The 20,994-nt window shown below is 38.0% G+C and overlaps 1 protein-coding gene across 3 annotated transcripts in view; it reads right to left on the bottom strand.

The window, feature by feature from the left end:
• Positions 1-20,994, bottom strand: part of GMDS (GDP-mannose 4,6-dehydratase) — a 629,071-nt gene that overhangs the window by 120,867 nt on the left and 487,210 nt on the right. For all 3 annotated transcript variants that reach the window (XM_045057196.1, XM_045057197.1, XM_003985853.5), the window contains exon 8: positions 2,908-3,026. In XM_045057196.1, the coding sequence (XP_044913131.1) occupies positions 2,908-3,026 (119 nt within the window). The remainder of the gene's footprint in view (positions 1-2,907; positions 3,027-20,994) is intronic.

Raw genomic sequence — 20,994 nt, 5'->3', positions numbered from 1 at the left:
TGAGATCTTCTTTTTATTTCTCCTGCTTGGGATTTATTAAGCCTCTTAAGGATCTGTGATATTATTGTTTTCCCCAAATTTGAGGAAATTTTGGCCATTATTTAATTCTCTCTCTGTGCCCTACCCTCTTTTCCCCTGGGTCTTCAATTACACGTTAGGTTGTTTGCTATTGTAACACAGGTCACCAAGAGTCTGTTATTTTTTTCTCCAGTCTTTTTTATTTCTGTGTTTCATCTTTGATCATTTTTATTTTTACTATAAGTTCAACAGTATTTTCTGCAATATTTAATCTGTTCTTGATGCCAATAGTGAATTTTTCATTTCAGATACTTAATTTTCCATCTCTTGAAGTTCCATCTGGCTATTTTAAAAATATATATTTCCCTCTTTCTTCTCACTAAATTCATGTTTTACTTAAAATATTTGAGCATAGTTACAATAGTTGTTTTAATATCCTTGGGCGCTCGTAACATCATCTTTATTATTCCTCAGACTGTTTTTATTGATTGACTTTTCTCTTGATTATAGGTCACATTTTTCTGCTTCTTGACACTTCTACTAATTTTTTATTGAATGCTGAACATTAAGAATTTTATGTTGTTGAGTCTAGATTTTACTGTCTTATTTTGAAGAACGTTAGGCTTTGTTTTAGTAAGGGGCTGTTATTTGTGTCCAGGTTGATCCTTTTGAAGTTTGTATTTAAACTTTGTAAGCCAAAGTCTGGAGTAGGCTTTACTCTCAGGATTAGTCACATTACTGAGACAGCCCTCTAGAATCTGAATTGCTTCTCTGAGTGATGAACAAGGTCTCTCCAATAAGGCTGGCTGAAACACAAATGCCTCCCAGACTTGAGCAAGCTCTACGAAATATTGTTCAGTTCCCAGCTTCCAGGTAGTTCTTTGTCTAAATTTACGGAATTTCTTCTTGCATATCTACATCTTATTATTCAGTACAAACTGAATGGGGTCCTTATGTAGATTTCTGGAGTTCTTTTTCTTTGTAGAGCCCACCTTTCTAGAGCTCTACCCCATAATGTTAGGTGCCTCAGATTCTCTCAGTTCTGTCCTCTATCTCCTCAACTCAGCAAAACAGTTGTTCTCTGTTGGAGTGCCTCTTCCATGTTCCATGGTTGAGACTGTGCCTCCAGGAAGAGGCGCAGAGTGATTGCAGAGCTCACCTCATTTGTTTCTTTTCTATCAGGGATCACAGACTTGCACTGCCTGTTGTTCAATGTCTAAAATAATTATTTCATATATTTTATGTAGTTCCCCCCCTTTTTTTTAAGATGGAAGGTTTAATATGATTTCTGTCATTCTATCATAGCTCAAAGTAGAAGTCTTTTTTTTATACTTCAACAATGAATCTTGGAAAACAGTTTGGCAGCTCCTCAAAAAGTTAAACATATAATTACCATATGACCTAGGAATTCTACTATTCAACATAATTTTAAAAAAAAAATTTTTTTTTTCAATGTTTATTTATTTTTGGGACAGAGAGAGACAGAGCATGAACGGGGGAGGAGCAGAGAGAGAGGGAGACACAGAATCAGAAACAGGCTCCAGGCTCTGAACCATCAGCCCAGAGCCCGACGCGGGGCTCGAACTCACGGACCGCGAAGTCGTGACCTGGCTGAAGTCGGACGCTCAACCGACTGCGCCACCCAGGCGCCCCTATTCAACATAATTAGAAGCAGGGATTCAAGTGGATATTTGAATATGCATGTTCATAGTAGCATGATTCATGATAGCCAAAATTTGGAAGCAACCCAGGGTTCAACAAAAGATGAATGGATAAACAAAATGTAGTATATGCATATAATGGAATATTATTCACTCCTAAAAAAAGTGAAATGCTGAAACAGGCTATAACATGGATCAATCATGAAGACATAAAGCTATGTGAAATAAGCCAAACACAAAGGATAGATACTGTATGATTCAATTTATATGACGTACCAAGAATAGGCAAATTCATAAAGACATAAAGTAGAATGGAGGTTGCCAGGGATTGGTGGGGAGGGTGGATGGCAAGTTACTGTTGAATGAGTTTAGTTGGGGAAAATCAAAAAGTTCTAGAGGTGGATGGTGGTGATTATTGCATAACATTGTGAATATACTTAATGTCACTGAATTGTGTACTTAAAAATGATTAAAACAGCAAATTATATGTGTGTGTGTATGTATACAATCACAATAAAAAATTACCAAGACAGAAAAATTTTCCATCTATAATAAAGGATTTCTGACAAATCTTTCAAATATTCCAATAAAAATCTGACTCCAAAATTTGTGTAACACAACAAATAAATGCAATTCATGATTATAAACCAGATCATTTTGGTATAAAGTATAGCATTGTCCCAGTTGGCAAAACTCAAATGAGATCTGAGGATTAGACAGTAGCAATTTATCACTGTGAATTTCCTGATTCTGATGGTTTATTGTGTTTAGGAGAATGTCATTGTTTGTAGGAAATACACACAAAGTCCAGGGTGATGGATCAATCTACTCTCTTAATGGTTCAAAGAAAAGAAGATCATTTGTAACGGATCTGAAATTTTTCTGTAAGTTTTTTGTGGTTTCAAAATTTTAAAATATAAATGACAGTATTAAAAAAGACTGTGTAATGTTATCACATTGATCTGGTAAGAGTAGAATTACCTACAGTAAAATCACAGTAAACCATGTGTTAACCTTTGTAAAAAGTTTAAAATTAAAACTTTGAAAAAAGAAAAAAAAAAAAGAGGCAGTGAAGAACAAAGTCTCTGCTTCAGACTGAAACTCAATGTCTTGCTTTACAAGAGAGTAAAAAGGGAAAAAGACAAAACCAAGGTGGATAGCAAGCACTTATACAAACTTGCCGGCAAATGTCTGATAAATGACCAGAAATCAACTCTTAGTTACTTACACAATGGTTTTTCCAATGTGCAAAAATGATTTCTCTACAAATTCCCGAACGCTATGGACTTCCCCAGTAGCTATGACAAAATCCTCTGGCTCATCATTCTGCAACATCAGCCACATAGCCTAGAGAGAGAGAGAGAGAGAGGCAAATCCAAGTTAAAGTTGAATGCATCCAGTTGCCCCTTGGGAAAGATAATGTTATCAAAAGCATGTAATTGGATATGGACATTGCTAAAAGGTAAACTGAGGCACATTAAAAAATTTTTCTTTCAAGAGTTTATTGGAGCATACATCAATTCAAATAGGGCAGAACTAAACCAAAGGAGGTTGGGAGCGCTGCACTAACAGAAAGTAGGAGTAGGGTTTTAATAGAGTAGACACTGAAGCACAGTAAAAAAAGTTATTTGATTGACTCTAGTTTACACAGTTGCCTTATTTGAAAAAGTGGAGATAGCTGTTTGTGATTGGTTGTTCTTAAGTTTCATTTTCTTGGATTTGAGTGCATGGACTCTGGCTTAGGTTTTGGTTCACTTACATAGGCTTTTAAGGCATTAAAAGCTGCCTCTGTCTAATGCTCTCCTTATATGAATTCTTTGACCTGCACAGCTAGAAAATGAGCATGAATTTAACACCATATTCTAACCATCACAGTAGTGGTTCTCAAACTTGAATGTGCATGAGAATCATCTGTGGAACATCGTAGTATAGATGCCCGGGACACAGAAGTCTGGACTCAGTAGACGTGAGAACATTTAGGCATCTTGATTCCCACACAGCAGGTCTTTGGGCTACAATTTAGAGGAACAAGTATCTGTGGCAAAGAAGCTTTTACATATACTTAAGAAAGGAAGAGTTTAAAAAGTATTGCCAAGTTTTCCTTAATATCATGGACAGAAGGTAAAAAAAAAGTCATTTTTTAAAGACAGATGATTTTCCTCAAAAGTAGAACCAAATTTTTAAAGATAAGGTTAGAAATTTACCAACGTGCTGACATCAAAAAGCAAAATAATCAAGAATCATTAATGGGAAAAGAATCATGTGATGAACAAAACTGTCACTTTTAAAAAGTTATCTGAGTGGCAATAAGAATGTTTTCACCAGAGTTCAGGATTCATCAGGCAGCATTTCAAGGTCAGGTACTCAATGGGGGCATCATACTGGCGGTGCACTTTTTCCACAGGAATGAGAAGTCTAGTTGGGCAACAATGCAGCTGCATGTCTGAGACACAAACTGGTGGCAACTGTCATAGCCTGGCTTCACTCAGTTGTAACTTTTATCAGTAGCTATACAGGACTACAGTTTCTATAGTTTGGAACTGTACATTACTTTTTGTGATTTTGTTGCACAGAAGACACAGATTTAAAAAAAAATCATAGCTTATAGTTGACTAAGCATGCCTCTTTAATAAAAATCCAAGCCAAAAAAAGGTGTTTTTTCATCATTCTTGCCCACTTTTCAAAATAAAATGGGCAAAGGTAATAGGCACTTCATTAGAACACAGTCCCCAATATTATGTGTATTAAACTCCTGTAACATTTAAAGAAAACTATTTTGGTTGGTGTCTCCCCAGCTGCTGTTGGAGCTGAAATATAAGTTGCTGTAATCAATGGGGCAATTTATTTTTTCTTAGAGAATGTAACCCAAAAAGTTTAATTCCTCTTTATTCATTTGAATTTGTGGCATCCTTCTGAAAAATAAAAAAAATGATCTTTCCCTTTAAGTTATTTCTTGTGAATATTTTGTATTTTTGGTCTATTACAAGACTATTTCAAATCATATTCTGGTTCTATGGAAGATGATACCTTTGGCAATTGTATGCACCTTGGAGATGGGGTACACTGGCTGGGACAATGGCAGTAGATTCAGGTCAGTGATATACCGAAAAGTAGCTAAAGAAACTGTCTTGGCTAGGAGAGAGTTCTGCTGACATTAATGAAATTTCTGCAGCTTCATTTTGCATTAGGAGTTCACAGTTGGTGAACACAGTTGATGAGCAACACTTCAAAAATTGTTAAATTAGTATTAGTAATAAAACTTGATCAATTTTTAAAAGACATAAAAGTGCAAGATGTTCTCTTTATTGGGATAGTCCATGCAACACAGAGTTTACAAAATCTTTGTACCTCCCTGAACTCAGGGATCAGCTATTAAATGCTCTAGGCTGAGAGGATTAGTGGGTTCTGAAATGCAGCCCCGCTGTGCTGGCCAAGCCCTGTGCTCAGCACCCTTTGTTGTGAAGGTCCTCACAGGGCTGTCTTTTGTAATGGGCACCAAGGCACATGCGCGTTAGCACAGGCCTGGTGGGGGTCTACCTCCCAGTGTCTCTGTGCCTTGCATGTGCAGTTCCTGCAGCTTAGAATACCCTCTTCCCTCATTTGTCTGGAAACTCTGACCTCTCCTTCCAGATCCCATACAAAAGCCCAAGATCTAGTCCTTGAAATAAATTCCTATTATCTCACTGAGTTTCCACGTGACCAGTGGCACACAGTATTGTTGGCTTCCCTGGGACTGAGCCTGCCCTTTGGCCACCCTTCCCCAACTAAGCTGACCCTCCCATCTTCCCTGAGTGCGCGCGCGTGTGCACACACACACACGCATACACACACACATACACACACACGCGCACACACACACACATGCTTGTTTTGGCTTTCTTCAAAAATACTTTCAGAGTTTTTAGGAAAAATTAAATTATGCTTCTGGCTACAATTTCTATTTGAACATTTTTCTGAGGGATTAGTGTATACACTTACACGTGTTTTACTCAAATTTCCATTCTAAAAATAACATTTAAAATAGGTCTTTCAGGACTGCTCAGCTTATTTCTTTTGAAACACTATGTTGTGCTAGAATGGTTTTGAAAAAATTATATTTTTAGTCGTGTGAAAGAAAGCAAGAGCTTGCTAAAAATAAAAGGAGAAAATATGATTACTCGTTAATGGTAGATTACTTTAAACACTAGGCACGAGTTCCCTGGTACTTGTTTTGTTCCCTGACGGGAATCTGGGGATCAGTAGGAGACTCTCACTTTCACTAAAGTGGGTGCCAAGAGTCTGCTCTTTTCTTTTCCATCAGACTATCTGTGGCCTTTGACCTATCAATTTCTAGGCATTTCCTCTAAAGTTCATATTGTACCAGACTCCAGTCTGGGAATGGGAAGGGAAAGGATATACAACCCCAGATTTATTTGTTATTACTGAATAGTTTACTGGTTTTAACAGAGGGAAAGGGCTTTGTTTAAATTTCCACTGAGCATAATTAATGGTTATTGACTGGTAAATGAAGAACAGGTGACATTCTGGATTAGAAGATAAATGATCTTGTGTTTGGGTGTGATAATGGGTTAGTAATTTGCCACAGAGCCGAGGCCCAGTGCATCCCATCATAATGCTAGATCATGTCCAGGACACAAAGGCCCCTGTGTGAGAAGTACTCAGCCATTCACCTCCTTATACAGCTGCACACATTGATTTGGTCCATTTATTCTCTGATGGATAGCACAACTGAGGCAAAAGCTCACCACTTCTCACCTTCCTGTTCACATGGTGAACATATGACCCATAACACAGCCAGGCCACAATCTGTGATCAAATCGCCACTCGGCTTTGACGTCTGACTATAGAAACAATTTTGAGGTTACATGTTTTAGATGTCAGTCCTCTCTCTTTGTCTCTCCAGGAATGAAGGAGAAAAAAGAGAGTCTTCCCACATTCTTTCAGTGCCCTTTAAGGATATGACTGACTTATCCACTTCCTCAGATACTTATTTACTTTCAGCCGTGACCTGATCACCAGTGCAAACAAAAAAATCTCCTGCTTTTTAATCCATCCCACAGGGAGAAAAGACAGTTAAGGAATGTACCAAGGCTTTAGATTCTTCAACATAAAAATATCCCTTAATGGCGAATAAAAAGTGCAGTTTTCAAATCATGTCTCACATTCATTTTGCTTTTAAGGCACATGATGTAGAGAAGAAATCTGACACCATACCATTGACATTGAAGGCCAAGCGTAGATGGTTATAAATATTAGTTAAATTTGGACATGTGTTCTCTGGTAACTATATAATTATAGACAGAACATATCTGTTCTATAAATCTAATTTAGAGAAGTCAAAATAAAAAAAAATTCAAGGAAAAACACTCTGTCCCAAAATGTACTCTTTGGCTATTCAAATCATGAATGCGGAAGTAGGTAGTGAAGGATCATTCTGCTTTCTTTGATTTGGTAGCTCTGGAGGCTGTTCACAGCTGGACCAGTGAAGGAGAACACCCAAAGTACATCACCACAGCCGACTAACTACACCTGATTCCATGCATGCCTTTTGGGGTGTGAGGTGTGTTTGTCTTAAAAATCTGGATTCTACAATTGCTTCCACCTCGCCATTAACCTCCAGTTCAGTATCCAAGCCACAAACACTTATTAACTGAGCTGTCATCCATGAATAACAAGATTTGTTAATCAAGGTTATGTTTAACTATGTTTATTTGACTGCTGCTTTTCCAGTCCTGTGCTTTGTGCTTTATGTGCTACTGTCATAAAAATAATCTTAGAACCATATGTATACATATATATATATATACACATATATACATATACATATACATATACATATACATATACATATACATATACATACACATGTATATATTTCAGGGGAGAAAGTCTATGAAATAATTCCAATAAAAATCAAGGGAATTTGAACAAATGGAAATAAAAATTCCCAATAAAAAATGCCAACTGGGGCTCCATTCACATACATTTTGTCTTTAAACTTTAGTAGCTGTCTTCATGATAACAGCTTGGTATTTATACAGTTCAGGTCAGGAGTTCAAGTAGTCTTGCGCTATGTCAGGCTTTATGCTTTGTAGTACCCACATATGTAGTCCTGAGCATTAGTATGGGAGACTACCCCCTACTAAGACATAGTTGGGAAACAGGTACCAAATGACTATATAAATAAAACTATATCAAGAAAATTATCTAGTATAAAACCAAAGGCTGGCCTTAAGGCCTTCTCAATCTAGTAATTTTCTTCATGGACAAAAATACTGTGGTTTGTAGATTCCTTTCATAGAGTTCTTCAGACATTTTAAAGATACAAAGTTACTGAAAAGAATCATTAGGTAATAAATTAATAAAAACAATAAAATAACAGAACACAATTTAGAAAGCTATAGAGCTCTTGTTTCTTACTTTTGCTATTAACACATTATTTTACATTGATATAATATGCACTGAAAGAAAAAAGGCTTTGTGTCAAAATTGGCCCTGCCCTCTATCCCTATTTTCTAGCTAGGTACATCAATGTACAAATTCCAAGGGCAAGGGTTAGTTTTCCTCTGGAAACAAGAGAAAACCTAAAAGCTCATAGTCTTGTGTTAATCATCCTGAATCAGTTTTTTCTGGGATACTATAGGCAGATACAGATTATGTATTTATTTCTTCTATTAATCTTTGAGTATATTTTATCTCTTCTATTTGTTCCATTTCTTTTTCAGGCGCACCAATTATGCACATGTTGTATCTCTGTTTTTCTATTTTCTGTGCCTATTACGCCCTATTGAATCATTTTTAGGCTTGTTCTTTTCCCTATTATTTTATGTGGTTTCTTCCTGCCTGTTCACCTGATTCTTTTCAGTAACATTTGTTTTAAATTTTGTTGCTAGTGGGGCTTCAGTTTCTGGATGGATTTTCTTTTTCTCTTCCATATCTTTCCTGATTACTTCTAGCTCAACTCTTCCATTTATTTTCTTTAATCCAGGGGTCAGCAAACTTTTTCTTAAAGGGCAATGTACTAAATATTTTAGGCTTGTGAGCCATATGATATCTAACATGAGTACTCCATTCTGCTGTTGTGGCACAAGAACATATACAAGAACACAGACAGTACAGAAACAAATGGGCATGGCTGCATCCCAATAAAACATATTTACAAAATCAGTCAACTGGCCCATGGACTGTAATTTGCCCACCTTTACTTTTACCAAACTCAACAAAAATATGTTGCCTCTAATTTTTTTAAATCTATGGAGAACAATAAACTGAGCTCCAGCTATGTATTTTTCTTTGAATAATAAATATTCCTTATGATATGTGCTATTCATCTGTTTTACTCCTTTTCTTCTCCTTGCAACCCTCTCTTCACTCCCACCTCAGGTACAGATCCTGGAGTAGTGCCTTTCAAATTATTAATACTATTTGAACAAGGTTGGAGATTTGCTGAAGAATCATATGAGGCACAGGAAAGTGCACTGAGGGCACCCTTTCAAAGTTCTCTCAAAAGCCTCTCATTGAACTCATGGCTGTCCTCGTTTTTCAGCACTTAGTTGATTAGTGTGGCTTGCAGAATAGTCCATAAACAACAAGGCTGTTATGGTACTACCTGGCAATCATTGCTTCCTTGCTGCCTTTACAACAGATCATAATTTGCACTCTCAGCTAGGAGGCTATGTCACAGACAGCAAAATTTGTTCCTCCTTCAGCAACATCCTCTTGCCATTCTGCAGTATAAAGGTGGGTATACTGAGGTATTCTTCATTCCTCTGTAATACCATTTTGTGGCCTTTTAGGACTCAAAATTAATTTGAGCAAAACATACATCTTGTATGTATGTATGTATGTATGTATGTATGTATAACATAATATATTCTGAGTACATAGGCATTAAGCAATTATATGTATTCCTCAATTATGTGAGTATAAAATCATGTATGAAAGAACTTTAATGTAAAATCCACATACAAATAAGGGATGCTTCACGTGTCTAATCTGCTTAATAAGCCATCCTAACATTTCATGGTTTAAACCTTTTTACAGCTGAGGATTGTATGAGCTGGTAATTTAGGAGGGCTTGGGGTGGATGGCTCGACCCTGCTCTCTGTGACCAAGGTGATCTGACTGGGGTTGCTGGCCTCCCTCAGAGGCCTAGGTCCTTGGTGCTCAGTTCTCCTCCATATGTCCCCCAAACGTGATCTCTCATTGTCCAGCTCAAGCTTTTTTACAAAACAGAAGCTGCAAGGTCTCATAAGATCTTAATAAGACCTCACTTCCTCTCATATTACTATTTATAGGGTCAGTCCCAATTCTTACAAAAGGGAAATGGATCTCCTTCTTTATGAGAAGAGCTGTGGAGTCACAGTGCAAAAGGGCCTGCAGAACAGGAGGGATTATTGCAGCCATCTCTAGAAAAAATCTACCACAAAGGCCTATCTTGCGATGGCTATCACAAAAGCTGATTGTTTCAATATAGTAATGAAATAACTATGGCTGCCTTTAATATAAGCATTATTGCTTCAGCTCATAGTTTCTATATAGAGCTCCATCTATCTTTAACATTGTGTGGCATTAGGTTTATATGAGGGTGACAGTAATTTGAAGACTAACACCTGGAATATGGAAATTCACTTTCAGGTCACTGTAATTTAACAAATACTCTTACTTGGCCCTAACATCACTACTGTCACAACATACTTCTCAGAGTGGTTGTTTCCTGGAGCGTGCCCAGCCACCTACCTCAACCAGGTGTTTCCAATTACCTGTTCCCACTCGCATACCCAGGTAAGCCATTCTAGAATTAGTTCCTGGCTCAGCAGGAACAATATAAAAGCTGTGGGCATGCAGCAGGAAGTTACTTTATACTCATGACCCCCTGATCGCCCATCTCCCTGCTCATAGTTCCTGGCCTGAACATGTTCTTGGGAAGCCAGCTCTGACTTTTCTATGACCTTATCCCTCAAGCCTGTCCTGGCCACCTAGTTCTGCCTCAGTCTGACTCTGACCTTTGGAATCCAACTTCTGGGCTTGTTCTGGGCTCCCTTGAATAACAGGTCCCAGTGTTGCCATAGATCTCTCAGTTCCAGGTTTGATAATCATTGTTACCAGTAAATAAAAACTATATACACACCATATTATGTGCATTATGGGAGATGTTGACAGGACTTTACAAGCTTAGTCTAAAACAATAGAAATATAGGGGCGTCTGGGTGGCTCAGTTGGTTAAGCGGCCAACTTCAGCTCAGGTCATGATCTCGCGGTCTGTGAGTTCGAGCCCCGCGTCAGGCTCTGTGCTGACAGCTCAGAGCCTGGAGCCTGTTTCAGATTCTGTGTCTCCCTCTCTCTGACCCTCCCCTGTTCATGCTCTGTCTCTCCCTGTCTCAAAAATAAATAAAATGTTAAAAAAAATAAAAATAAAAAAAATAAAACAATAGAAATATAATGCAAGCCACATACTGAATTTTAAAATTTCGATTAACCATGTTAAAAAAAGTAAAAAGAAAAGGTGAAACTAATTTTAATGCTTTATTTAATCCAATATATACAGTACAGTATCATTTCAATATAAAACATTATCACAATATTTTACCTTATTTTTTTGTGTATTAAGTCTTTGAAGTACAGTGTGTATTTTACATTTATATCACATCTCTATTCAGACTGGGCACACTGTAAGTGCTCAGTAACCACATGCAGCTAGTGGACACTACACAGGACAGGTCAGGGCTGAAGGGTCAGCTTCGGGTGAGGAAGGAGAGTCCACCTGCTATGGGATGCACTGTCCTACCTATGTGCTTAACCTGTCAAAGACTCTCCTGGAGCTCCATGGAGGAGGCCTCCTCATCTCTGTAGCAGAGCTGGAGGAATAATCTTCCTCTCCTCCCTCCTTTGTAATTGTCTCCACCTCCTGACTTTTCTGGCAGTGACTTCATCTGTGATGTTAACTAGGAGATAGAGAGCTTGAAAAGCAGTATAACTAGCTCCTAATTTATGGTCACCTATATTTGAATGCTTGCCTTGTCCATGTACAAATGGGCGACAGTACTACATCTCTAACTATTTATTCCCCAATTAGAATACCTGGGGAGTAAATACCTAGAAAACCACTTATGGGTATGCTGAAATACAGTGTTGAGGAGAGGAGGCAGGAATTCTCAAATTTTAGTGTGCATTAGAACCATCTATAAGGTTAAAAACAGATTGCTGGCTTCCTCTAGTCCAAGAGTTTCTGATTCAATAGGTCTGGGGTGGGGCCTGAAAATCTGCATTTCTAAGAAGTTTGCCTAAGCTGGGGCTGCTTGTCTGGGACCACACTGAGAACCACTGCTTGTTGTAGCTGGAGCTCAGACTTGGGATCAGACCACCTGTGTTTAAACCCCAGCTCCAGGCAGGACTCACCTGGAAACTTCTGGCAAGTTCCTTAATCTTCAAGTTCCTCAGAAAAATGAGAACAATAACAGTACTTACCTCATAGGGTTGTTTTTAAGATTAAATAAGGTAATATAGGTAAAGTGTCTGGAACAGTGCCTGAGACATAGTAAGTGTTCAAAGACTATTATTTATCATGATGATGATGATGACAATGATAATTATGTAGCTAGAGAGGGTTACTGGTGTCTGGGAGGATCTAGTTCATCTCCATGATCAAATTCTTGCACCCATATACGGCTCAGGGAGGGGAGACTTAAAGGGTGGAGTGAATTTAATCTTGATTCTGTTAGTCAGAGCCACAGAATTTTATAGCTGGAAGGGGCCTCAGAGATGTTCTCATCCAATTCAATTCATTTTAAAGGTGAAGCAACTGAAACCAGAGAGATCATGTGACTTGCTTAAAGTTATATACCTGGTTAGTGCCAGAGCTGGGAGTAGAATCTCAATTTCTCTTTCAGTATTCTTATTGCATTACATGAACATGCATTTTCATGTGAAAATTCTATTAGAAACGGTTGTTAGGAATAGCTGCATGGACTTCTGTGGCCATGTCAGTCAATTAAGTATTTATGGAATACTTATTTATAGGTTCTAGGTGCCACTCTGCTAGAGTCTGATGGTGTATCAGGGAGGGATAAACAATGTAGATGCTGTGCCTGACTTATGGACTGCCAACATTTATATACAAAAAGGGTTTTAAAAGTTCAACATTGGATTTAAGAAAGAACTTCTGAGACATAAACTCTAGGTAGTTTCCAGAAGACATTAGGCATGGAATCTTTCTAAAACCTTCCTCCTAAGCAAGACTATCCTTACAGCTCTTGCTGAGGGAGTGAATCAGGCAGCTGTATTTAAGCCAGGTGACTTGTCTCTATACCTTCCCTCCTTCCCAAATCCCTTATCATGGATGGGGACCTGACATATTCTAGGCCAGTCTGTCTTAAAAGAGTGTGTAGTAAGAGACCCAGAGACTGAATGAATGCCACAGCACTGAGCACTGGGGTTGTCTGACTGTCACATAGAGTCAGCCAGCCCTGCTGAAGTCCAGGGGAGGCCTACAGAAGAAGCAGAGCAGAGCAAAGACCTATTTGGGTAGAGGAGTGGGAAAAGGTAGAGTACAAGGTTTGGGTGGTGTTGAGGGGAGAGATGCATAGACAAACAGTAAAGTAGATTTCATTTCCCAGTTCCTGTAAATTATCCCAACACTCTATGAGAAATCCCTTTTTACTTGCATTTCTCTGACTTGGTTTCTGCTCTTTGTGCCAATAAGCTCAGACGAAGACAGCTGCAGTTGGAAGAAGACTTTCAGAACTTTGCTGAGTCTCAGTGTTGGGACCAATCATTTGTTAGGCTCTGTATTCAGTGAAAGAAGGCAGTGCCAGAGGCAAGAAGGCACCATTTGAGAACTTAGCATCCATACAGAAGACTGCCATGTGTCTAACAGCAACCAAAATAACAGAAGGCAAATGAGACAAATGCTAGCAGGAAAGGAGATACAAGAGCACAAAGGAGATGATTACTGCACATGAGCAGAGGAGGAGAGATCCAGAGAATTCTTAGTCTGTTTTTTAATCCCAGCAAGCAGTGTTGACCGCCCATTTTTGAGTTCCTCTGAAGACTGCAGACGGAATTAGTGTTCCATTTAACTTGTTCATTTAAACTCATTTCAAATGTGTTTCCCCACAATGTCTTCATTTACAAAAATCAGGATTTCAATTTAAAAGTCACTCTACCACTCAATACTCCTAAAACTATACTTGAACAGATTCAGACTTAATCATTATGCCTTTAATTTTTGGTTGTTAAATATAAAAATATCCCAAGATAAACAGTGCTGTTCTTCTGGGAGGTCAAATTGCCTTTACTGACTTGGTCTTATCCCTGAGTGTAATGTTTCTGCTATCATAATTATTTCCCAGATGCTGACTCTGTAATATCTTTGACTGAGAGATGAAAAGGGAAGCAATTAAGACAACATTTATTGTAGCAGTAATATTGGAGCCTAGTGATACAGGAGGAAAGAAATTCCAGTAATATATAAAAAACAATAATGTAGGGACAACTCCACTTCCAAGATGGACTGCTTCACACTACTGAAAATTGAACAACAAGCCCCTTTGTGTTCTCCAAATTAAAAAAAAAAAAATCAAGAGCGCTCCTAAAAGTTCAATTTTGAAAACACATAGATGGTGACAAGAGATTTTTGGGGGGTGGGTATTTATAAATCTAGATGAAATCTCAAAAAACAAGCCTTTAATACGCTGAATTAACATTTTCAAAACATTAACTTATCAAGTATTTGGAAATCAAAAAATGTCTAAAAAATGTTTTTAAAAATCTTTAGCAAAGCCTACTTCAGATTACCAGACTCTGGAGAATAATAATTATTTTTTGGTGACTAAAATTGCCAGTAGTCTGACAAGTATCAATGACTGCTCAAGACTCATTGTTAACAATAAAAAATTGTCTATTACTACACAACACCATAAGTAATATCATTTAGCAAACACTAAAGGTCACAAACTGAGGGAAATCTTTTCTGTTAATATAACACAACATTTTTCACATTCATTTCATATGAATGAACAATGTATTCATTGTTTTCCTGAACACTAATTTAGTGTTGTATTTTTTTGCTTGTATCAATGAGTGTCAAAATATTGTTCTTTAAATACATGAAAGTATTTGCATAGAGCTTTATTACTGATCTTTAGATGTTAGCCAGAGGCAAAATAAAACAGAGAAGCTCCAGTTGGGAAATCTCACTAGCAATGAAAAGCAAGAGTCTTTAACATATTCTGCTTTTCTGCCAATTTTTTTTCCTAAGTATACAATGGTTTATTTACCCTACAATTGGTAAAATTAAAAGTAATGTAGAACACTATAAAATTATACTTCAACTACAGGACGCAAGGATTCCATTTCCCTAAAAATGAAACAGAAAGCTTGCAAGGAAGAATACAAAAACTCTTAAGAGGAAATTCTAAGATCCTGACATGAATTAAAATACAATACCATATAAACCAATTATGGAAAAGCCAAGAAACACAGTGTGTTTCAAAAATGAACTGAGAAACACATGGACAATTTTTATTAAGTTATGCCTTTCTACATCATCTCATTATTAAATGCTCAATTACCTGTAATTGTTTGCATTTATCCCAGTTATTAAGAAAAATAAAGCCACCACATTTTGTCTCTTCAAAGTCAAAGAGTCCACAACCAGATATCTGATGCGGTTTTCAATTCTGTTTTTTCTCTCTCTAATGCTAACTATCTTGCCATCATGGTACTGCCTTAAAAGACAAAATGCCCTTTCACAGAAGTGCAGGCTCCAGCTGATGGGTTACTCACTATGAAACTGTAGGGCTGTACCCTGGTTGCGGTCAGGAAAGAGCAGTCCCAGAACTTGGTGCCAGGACAGGCTAGTAAAGGCCATGCTTGCACCGCGAGAAACCAGACCAGCCTTTCAAGTCAAGTGTTGGCTTGTAGACATATAAGTTAATCAGCTATGAAATAACCACCACAATGTTCTTATTGATCGCGAAGGGCTTATGATGCAACACTTGGCCTGGAGAGGATCTGTGCTTCATTCTCTCAGCCTCCAACTTTCAGAGAAAGAGAGAACTTTGAGAGTGGTGTTTACAAAATAGAGATGTTTAACTTCATGATTTGAACCTTCCTTGGAAGAGATGCAGTGTACCGGGTCTTCAAAATGAAATGTACTAAATGCCTCACATTCACATACCTGTTCACTTTATCAAAGAATATGATAGTGTTTCCATTTCATTGCACCTACCAAGGGTAAAACGGTATTTAGAAAACCTAAAACTGGTAACATTTCAAAACTAAAATTTTAATGTGTTCCCATAAGTTTTTTTCTTCACTGTGAGACATTATGTTAGCATTTTGGTTATGCTAACCAATGTTAGCAATTTTTGTTTTTTGTTTTTAGATTTCCACAGTTTTTTAGTAACAAAATTCAAAAGATAATAGAATAATAATTGACTAAAATATTTTGGTAGTACTGGTCTACTAAGGAGAAGAATGGAATTCTGGATCACGGGAGATAACCTTTTCCTTATGTTATCGATTCAAAGAACAGCTATTGAACATAAATTAAGAAGCTGGTATTTTTTTAATTTTTTTTTAACGTTTATTTATTTTTTTGAGACAGAGAGAGAGCATGAACAGGGGAGGGTCAGAGAGAGGGAGACACAGAATCTGAAACAGGCTCCAGGCTCTGAGCTGTCAGCACAGAGCCCGACGCGGAGCTCGAACTCACGTACCGCGAGATCATGACCTGCGCTGAAGTCGGCCGCTTAGACTGAGCCACCTAGGCTCCCCAAGAAGCTGGTATTTTTAAAGTACTAATATGTGTGCAGGCAGAATATTTAGTGTACTTTGCTCTTGAAAATGAGGAAATCAGTTCCCATTTCTACCAAATCCTTTCCAAAATCATAGAGGGAAAAACTAAAGAGGTAAGGGCGATTTGTGCAGGCAGAGCTTTAGGGCATAATCTAAGATGTTGCTAAATGTGGCCATTGGGTCATCTGCAGATGTGATGATAAAATAAAGAGTCCTTTCCCATGAGGCCAGCTCCCTCATTCAGAGGGTGCCTTCTGGAATAAATCCTCTTGAATAAAATTGACAAAGAAGAAATTCAGTACAAAGTCCAGTGAGCAGACTATGTAATAAGGGGGCTGAAGAATCAGTGAATTAAGTCTTGATGTATAGTAAAGATGTATAGTAAAGCAATTCTCCAAGGGCATAGAGATAAATTCCCAGTGTTTCCTCACAAGTAAACCGGCAGCCAAGTGATAAATCCTCTATTCCCAGTGCACTATCCTCACTATCTGGTTAGGCCTCCAGAAGCATGTGTCCACAGACATTAAAGCGCTTGGTCAGTGAGAGAATGAACATGCTTGGCGGTAATGACAGTTACACAATTGTTTCTGCCTTTCTTTTTTCTTTCATAGAAGATTGCCTATGTGTGACTGACTCCAGAACAAACAGGGACGGAAAAAAATCAAGCATTGTGTTTTTAACGGTGAAATGGACTGCAGGTTTACTCTAGAGGGAACAGATACATCCCAGCCAACCTGGTGGCATGATGACCTACAGAGCAGTGAGAACCAGTTTCTCAGTTTGCACAACTCACTTTTGTCTCCAACTCAATGTTAGATTGGTTTAAAACTTTGCGAGGTCCATTGAGAAAAAAGGACAAATACTGGACATTTGCTAATAATGGGGAACAGTGTCCCACATCTGGGGGGCATAGATGTCCTGCTCACTTGGAGGAAACAGCGCCACCTGCTGAAAACCCAATCTACTTTAGCTGAGACATCCACTCTTCCCCAGTACCCCACTTGCTAGTTTGGAGGGCCTACTGGAGAACAGAACCCGGCATCTCAGAACTACCTGCTTTTCATGTGGTTTAGTTTCATCTGGTTTAGTGCTACTAGCAGTGGCGGTTAAGACAGAAGGAGTGAAGAAAAAAAAGCTTTTTTTAAAATATGATCTTGTTCCCAGCAGTAAACAGTGCTGCTAGCTTAGGAACCTTTTCTGTGAGCACTTGTGTAGTTTCATACAAGATAGGAGACAATTATTTAAAGTTGGGCTTGTGCTGTGAGACTGAATACAAAAGCACAAACTCAAAATGAAACTCTGTAGCTGGATGTGAGAGCTGAGAGAATCGCAGGGGCAAGAGATGAAGGCCTTATGTGTTTATTCTTCTTTCCAAACGAGGTGTTTTTACAGGAAAATAGGCAGTCATAAAGGACAGCCTTAATGTTATGTAGTGAAAAGAACTCAGACAGAAGTCCTAAGACTCTGGGCTTGTCACTTTAGGTGAGCCACTTATTTCACTCTTGATTTTTTTACACAGGTTACAGGGTTTTAGGTATCCCTTTAGATAATCTATTGAAAGCACTTTGTGATCTACTCAATGTTATTGTTATTACAAATGATAATATTATTGGAGAAAATTCCTGGGTTAATGCTTAAGAGATCAGTGTTCCATAACGATCACTGAGATATGATGTGATAATTCCATAGACTGTTATTATACTTAAAACACAGCATTTTTCAGTATACTAATTCTTTTAAAAATGTGTTTTAGAACGGAATCTGGGGTTTCAACATTTCCATTCTTAAGAATTTCTGATTTCTTGCCCAAAATAGGTCACTTACATTCAAGTTTTGAAAGAGCATAAAAATCCTGGTACCTTATACATTGTTTTATATATGGGTTTTGCTATTTCAGGAAAATGAATTTGTGTTACATAGGTAGATATTTCAAAGGAGATTTAAGTCTTCTTTTCTGATTAGTTAGCTTCATTAATTGTTGTGAGATAGTGGTCCTTTGTTCAAGTGTTCCTAAATAGTAAATTGTTGATAGAAGTCTTTTCCAATATGATTCTCAATGAAGAAGAAAAAACCCATTAGTAGAGCCTGAACTGAGGAGTGATCAGAAGATTTCAATAAATGAAATCTTTAAAAAAATAAAATAAAACCTTTAAAAACAGATCACTTAACTGGAGATTGTGCTTTTAGGAACTAGATTCTAATTTAAGCATTATAATAGGTCTAATGTCATCTTTTATTCAACATCATTTTCCTAATTATCTTGGTCTAAGTGTTTCCAAACTTTATTGTTTATTTTGGAACCAAGAGCTTTTTAACCTCTACTGCTCTCTTTTTAGAGCAGGGGATGGTGTTAACATGAAGGTTAGGTGGGAACACAACCCATTAATAGGTAGCAAGTGGTCTAAAAGGTCTTGGTTTGAAAAACTCCTCCAATCAGATAAGAAGGCACTAGAAAAGAGTGAACCAAAGAATGGATGAAGACAGGGCCCCCATGAAAATGTTCCGTTGGGGCGCCTGGGTGGCTCAGTTGGTTAAGAGGCCGACTTTGGCTCAGGTCATGATCTCGCGGTCCGTGAGTTCAAGCCCCACATCAGGCTCTGTGTTGACAGCTCAGAGCCTGGAGCCTGTTTCAGATTCTGTGTCTCCCTCTCTCTGACCCTCCCCCATTCATGCTCTGTCTCTCTCTGTCTCAAAAATAAATAAACGTTAAAAAAAATTTAGTAAAAAAAAAATAAAATGTTCCGTTGCAGTAGTTTTGATGAAAATCATCAGAAGAGCTTTCTAACATTTTATACAAAGAATATTAATTTCATCGTCTTATTTTACAGATGGAGAAACTGAGACATGGTGGGGGAATGACCTGCAAATAGGTCACACAGCAGCAGAATGAAGAACAGAAGGCAGATTTCCTGATCCCTGTGCCAGTTTTCCACCCAATCCACCCGTCTAAATGAAATGGCAGAAGCTTAGTTTTGATAAGCAGTTCCATGAAAACATGTCCTGTGCCAGATTCTCTCCAGTGCCCAAGACACTCCCCAATGGTGGGTTAAGGCTCAAGGCCCTTTAACTCTTTCTGCACATACTGGCTTAGGAAATGGCAAAATAGTGAGAGGGCTTGGGATTGGCATTTCTAAGACTCAGCACAGAACCCTCCTCCCTTCTCCACTTTTCAGCCTTACATACAAGGGATTTTGAAGACTTTACCCTGGGTTCTTTGAAACATCCTTGAGTCCTCTTATTAACAACTCTACTTCATATATCAAGTGCAAGTGTCCTCCACGACTGTGGTCAGACTGGCCCCACAAACTGGCTGCACTTTCAGAAAACTAGACAGATAAAATGGGAGGGTGATTACTGGAGTAATTCTTATCTTTACAAAGGGACTTTCTGCATATTCTGTTGCATACATACTCCCTCCGTGCATCAACATGTTTGAGTCTACGATAAATTATTATTATTTTTGACAGAGAAACTATAGAAATTGGGAAATCTAAGCTACTGTGTGTTGAATCACTGGAAACCGAACAGTGGCAGAGATCACAGAGCCTTGGGCAGTTGGCAGGTTCGTATAGGTTTTAGAGATATGAAAACTGGGGTCCAACGAAGTACTGCAGATGGCTAGAGACAGGCCTAGCCCTGGAGCCCTCACCTTCTGTCTTTTAGGCCAATCCTCTTTTTAGGTCACCATGGAGGAGATAAAGGCATTTGAGAATCCTATTGTAAGCCAGTGAAGAAATAAGTAATATATTTAGATACCTGCTTTGATACAAAAATTAGTAACAACTTTTTAGTGAACAAAGTATTTTACTTTGAAAAATGATTTCTCTTTTTTGACAGGGCACTGGAGAAGGGGTCTAAGACAGGCTTCACAACTCTAATGCCTTCAAGGCCCCCTGGCTGGGTTTTACCCCCCCCCCCCCCCCCCGTGTTCTGGAGAGTATGCCCCCCTTCTAGAAGGGGCAATAACTTCACTTCAACAGACAGTACCCATATAGGGATGTAGAACCAGTCTTGCCAGATCTTCTGCTTACATAAAAGAAATTGCAAATCTGGCATACTAAAAACTGAGAGTTATGTTAATACACAACACACACACACACACACACACACACACACACACACACACACACCTCTCACAGATTTTAGCTGTTAGCTAAAAAAATTTTAAACATTACCTGGACTAAACAAAGCATACCAATGAAGCCAGATCTGAGGTCTGACTATTTAGTAATCTGGCCTAAAGGAGTATCCCAATAAGGGTTATTTTTTCTTGAGGAATTTGACTTGAGTGTAAAATTGAGCAAGGGATCTCCAAATCTTCTTCTCACACCACTACTGCAGGGAATACTGAACTTTATTCAACTTACTAGAAAATAAAACCATACTAGAAAATTAAACTATAAAATGTAGCTCCTTAGTTTGTTTATAATATAGATACCACATTTAAGAATACTTTTGTTTTCCTACTTTTCTGAAACTCTTCATGTAGGAAATATAAACCACAAAGAGAATATAA

The sequence above is a fragment of the Felis catus genome, chromosome B2 (genome assembly GCF_018350175.1).
Source record: "Felis catus isolate Fca126 chromosome B2, F.catus_Fca126_mat1.0, whole genome shotgun sequence".
NCBI classification, from domain to species: domain Eukaryota; kingdom Metazoa; phylum Chordata; class Mammalia; order Carnivora; family Felidae; genus Felis; species Felis catus.
The sequence above is the reverse complement of the archived record's forward strand: the minus strand, read 5'-3'. Positions and strand labels throughout refer to the sequence as shown.